Genomic DNA, 5,030 nt, shown 5'->3' with positions numbered 1-5,030 from the left:
GACAGTACCCAAACCAAACAGTTCTTCTCAGAAAATCTCCTCCAAAAATACTCTTACTCAAATTTTGTTTCTTTCTGTTTCGATGGAGGGCAGTGGTACAGGTACAGTAAATGCTAGGGACATTTTAAACAAACAAACACTTTAAAAGCAGGAAGGCCACAGTCATAGGCGGTCTGCTTCTCTAGAGTGGAAAACTACCTCGTCTAATGAGTGATGACTGAAAGATAAACAGCACAACACGTCATACTGCTTCAGAAAAAAAAAAAAAGAAAAAAAAAGAAAAGGAAAAAAACCCTAATGTGGTTAGGGAATGGTCTGTCTAAAGAGAACATGAATATTGAATTCATTCCATTTTTAAGTAGTAACCATCTACCACCTGTGCACTGGGAGCAATACAGTCATCTTGGATTTCTGCTCAGACTGCAGGGGAGAAGCGCGCGCGCACACACACACACACACACACACACCACCTCACTGCTGTTACCGTTACCACGACAACCAAACACGACGACTGCCCCTGAAACCTGACAGGCCGTGCAAACGCAGGTCCGTGCATCTTTGCCTTTAAGGCGGTGGGGTGTCACAGGCCAGACATCCTGCAGCTGTAAAACATTAACTTACTACATCTACGACAGGCCAATAAAACAGACTCTTTTTCTTAGTGTTACTCAAATCATCTGGTTCAAAAAGCTTGGACTCAGCGGTTCAGTGTGTGTATATGTATACGTACAGAGCTTAGACTTCTCCCAAACTGACAGGTTTGGTCACTGCCGTGGTTGCTCCTCCTGTTTCTAAAACAGACTTTATCTCACAGCAGACGCCAGCGTATGAAAACACGCGACCACGTCCTAACAGTGCTTCAGTCAGCCCAGAAGAACAACTCTGCAAATGACACAGTGCATGCTACAAACTCCAGTCAGACCACAGCTGACCACAGAACCTTCGATAGCAGGACTTATATGATTATCCAGCAGTGGTCACGTGACACTTAGCAACACTGACAAAGCCGACCAAAGCTACAGGCCGCCACGACCGGGTGACACTCAGTGTGTCCAGAGCGGACCACACAGGGTCACATCCCATGATGGAATCCCACGACACAAGTGTCTCTGGCCACCTGAGTACATTATTAATGGATCTCAAAGGGTTATTTCGTTACCAGTTCACCCCTTCAGAAAGAACCTCCCTTTATAGGACTACGGTTGCCAAGAAACCACAAGGATGGATCACGCCGCAGTGAGCTTATGCAAACACATTACACACACACACACACACACACACACACACACACACACACACACACACACACACACACAAAACAGGGAATGCAAAGAAAAGCATTTGCATATGCCAGCAGTCCCGTAGAATGGCTTCCTCTTTCACAGTCAAGGCTGAGGGCTGTGTCTGGTTTTGTAAGGAAATAAAAAATGATTTTCTGTGTGTGTGTGTGTGTGTGTGTGTGTGCGCGTGTGCGTATAAGTGTGTGTGTGTGTGCGTATGTATGCTCACCTTCACTTCATTGGCATTGCTCTTCACAGCCACCTCTCTCTCAGGTAATCTAGAGTGAAGAGGAGAAAAACAGAGAGAACAAGAGAATGAATGAAAACAAGAAAACGAATACAAGGCCACAGCCAAGGTCAATGTAACGTGTGATTCAGATAGAATAACGAGGTTTTATAACAGAATGTAGAGCACGAATTACTCTGGGAAAAACTCAATCCAGTGATAGGACCCAGTTTATATCTTATTTTAACATCTTTTACCAGTTATTAGTCATGTACTGAACTGGGCCTTTACTTGATTGTTCTTATGGTGTGTTGCACAGTGTGTGTATATACTGTGATTATAGAGAACCCTCTTAAAGTCTAAGTCAGACAGCTCAATGAATATCAGTTCAGACATTAATATTAATATATCAATACGGATTGGACTGAATTAATAATTCATAAATAATTGTGTTTTCAAATGATATGAATTACAGAAACAACAAGCAGTTCTTTAACAGCAAAGTTTCGATGTCAAATCTAATTTTTTATTTGATATCCTTCCCTCACTATCTCTGTACATCCCTCCAAATAAATATTTCATTTTATATATATGTTCCATTATTTTAAAAAATATATCTAACACTTTTAGTGTGCCATAACATACAAAGACACCAGTACTCATACATACACAGACATATGCAGACATGAATGGGCTTACCTCTCTTTAAGAGCGCCGTGGGCTGTCTGCTTGGCCGACACCTCCTCTCCATTCACAAGGTCCGAGTTCTGGTCCGGTCTCGTCTGAAGGCTGGTGGTTGACTGTACAGGCAGAAAAGAGATCACATGTCAGTTCTCACATATCATATAAGAGCAGCACTCAGATGACACTTTTCATCACAACAAGCAACGAACCATCATAGAGAAAAAAAAAAAAATTATATATATATATATATATATATATATATCACAGCAAAAAAAAAAAAAAATCATCATTTCACTCTCATGTTATATTGCTGGATACTGACTGGTTTCTTTGGTAGAGTAGGGGGCGGTTCCCTGGCAACAAACTTCTTTGGTGTTTGGTTGAAGGTGGATGGTTTGGGGGTGAATGTGGGTTTTGTAGGGGTGGGGGTCCTTCCCAGACTGTTATAGGTGGAGGGTTTGTGTGAATTGAGGTTGGAGGTGGAGGATGGGGTAGTGAGTGGAGCATATGGGTTAGGAGTTAGGGACAGAGAGGGAGGGGGGGCGCTGGCGTCTTCCTTTCGGGCATCCAGACTGCGAGAACGCCTTCTCTCGTCAAACCTGAGACGCGTGCGGGCGGCGGAACGACCCCTCGCCGTCTGGCCCGTCGTGTCAGGGGCGTCGCTGGGGCGGCCACTGTTAAACTTGCTGATGAGTTTGTTAATGGGAGCCAGGGAATTGGTGTCGATGGCGGGGGCAGGTTCTTCGTCGAGACTCGCGGGCGGAGGAGGTTCGGGGAAGCTGTCCACGGAGGAGGACTGGAGGTTGTTCTTTTTCATACTGAGGAGCCTCTGTGATCCGTTTAGCCCCTCACCATTCTTCAGACCCAGGCTGGGTTCCTTTCCCTTAAGCCCCGCCCCTGGCTCTGTCTGTCCCGCCTTCCTAAGCCCCGCCCCTGGTTCTCTCTGTCCCACCTTCCTAAGCCCCGCCTCATTCAGCTGCTCACTCTGGTTCGTGTTCTGCGCTCCAGCGGCAGGAGCTGAGACACGGGGTTCCGCCGTCCTGTCCTCCCCCTCCCCTTGGCCTCCCGCCTGCCCGTCTCCAGGCGGTCTCCTCAGGGCACTCCTCATCTCATGGGCCTCCTCCCCTTCCGGGGAGCCCGGCTGCCGGACAGGGTCGTAGGGATCCTGCGGAGTGCGCGCTCCTTCTCGCTGTGCCCTCGGTAAGCTGTTGTAGGGAGTAGAGTGACTTTGGACAGCTGCGTGCGCCTGGGGTTGGGTCTTCAGCTGGACTCCGTACGAGTCGCCCTTCTCCCCGTCCTTCAGAACCACGTACGGCTGGCCCGAAATGCCCTGGACCCTCACAGCCACCCCGTACTTAGAGGAGGGAGTGCTCCCGCCGCTCCCCGCACCCCCACCTCCTCCTGTCCCTCTGCTCCTCTCAGTGTAACCTCCTCCTGTGTCATCCAGGTCTTTGATGAAGCGGATCTGAACACCGTAGTCCAAGGGCTGCGTCCTGTCTTTAGACACTGAACTCATGACCACTTCCTGTTTAGGAAGAGACACAAGGAGAGTGAGATCAAAGCTGTGGACAGAACAAAAACGGTAGCAAAACAGACTGATATGAAGTCACGTTAAGATTAAAAACAGACTAATATGAAGTCCTGTGAAGATTAAAAACAGACTGATATGAAGTCATGTGAAGATTAAAAACAGACTGATCTGAAGTCATATTAAGATTAAAAACAGACTGATCTGAAGTCATATTAAGATTAAAAACAGACTGATATGAAGTCCTGTTAAGGTTAAAAACAGACTGATATGAAGTCCTGTGAAGATTAAAAACAGACTGATATGAAGTCATGTGAAGATTAAAAACAGACTGATCTGAAGTCATATTAAGATTAAAAACAGACTGATCTGAAGTCATATTAAGATTAAAAACAGACTGATCTGAAGTCATGTGAAGATTAAAAACAGACTGATATGAAGTCATGTGAAGATTAAAAACAGACTGATCTGAAGTCATATTAAGATTAAAAACAGACTGATATGAAGTCATATTAAGATTAAAAACAGACTGGTCGACAGATGCTGTTATGAAAAAATAAAGTTTGCAAGAATAAGTGCTTTAATACAATGCAATACAGAATGCTTCTCAAGGAATCACGAATTCTTGAGGCAAACTAGTCAACCACGACACTAGCAGAACCAAGTTTGACGACCGTGGTGAAAGGGCAAGGGACACACTAAAAACAGACCATTCTAAATTTGCCTGCCACCTCCTCTACAGGATTGGAAAGAATTCCACAGTGGTGCTTGCAAATTGGTCAAAATGGGAATGGTTCTGGTGTGCTGGAAGACTGGTCAGCATCAGTCTGAGGTTAGAGTGAGAGAACTGGTCAAAACTAGTATGACTGTTGTGGTGTATGATTTGACAGGGGTGATCTGACACAGGTCGGTTTGAGACTGGTAGTTGCAGTTTTCTTGCTGAATTACAGAGCAGTTCAATGGTTTTCTCACCGTACAACACCCCAAATTACAAACTCTGACTCTGAATATGCGTTTAAACCGGAAAAACATCCAATCAGATTGACGGACAGGTAAAAAAGACCAACATGTCATTCTGGAGTTACAAATAATGGATTTTTACATTTTTACAATTTTACTTTTTTTAAATCAAGTACATGAAGTTGGGTAGATTTGCACACACAAGGATGAATTAGAGAATGAATTCTCTGCCCATTATTAGTGTGGAGTTTCACTGAAAACCACCCAGACCACCCGGTCTGCTGATGTTTCATTAGGAACAGCAGCACTGGTGATGTTGGCATGGAGGTCAAAGCTAAAGAACCGACTGTGG

At 45.1% G+C, this 5,030-nt stretch overlaps 1 protein-coding gene across 1 annotated transcript in view; it reads right to left on the bottom strand.

Annotated features, from left to right (window-relative positions):
* Nucleotides 1–3,706, bottom strand: part of cgnb (cingulin b) — a 21,012-nt gene extending 17,306 nt beyond the window's left edge. The window contains exons 1-3 of the mRNA XM_030789149.1: nucleotides 2,513–3,706; nucleotides 2,206–2,306; nucleotides 1,510–1,558 (exon numbers count right to left, since the gene is read on the bottom strand). Coding sequence (XP_030645009.1) covers nucleotides 1,510–1,558; nucleotides 2,206–2,306; nucleotides 2,513–3,706 — 1,344 coding nt within the window. The remainder of the gene's footprint in view (nucleotides 1–1,509; nucleotides 1,559–2,205; nucleotides 2,307–2,512) is intronic.
* Between the last annotated feature and the right edge of the window lie 1,324 nt (nucleotides 3,707–5,030).

This window comes from Chanos chanos, chromosome 12 (assembly GCF_902362185.1).
Source record: "Chanos chanos chromosome 12, fChaCha1.1, whole genome shotgun sequence".
Lineage (NCBI taxonomy): Eukaryota > Metazoa > Chordata > Actinopteri > Gonorynchiformes > Chanidae > Chanos > Chanos chanos.
Note: the sequence above shows the minus strand (reverse complement) of the source record. Positions and strands in the feature narration are given on the sequence as shown.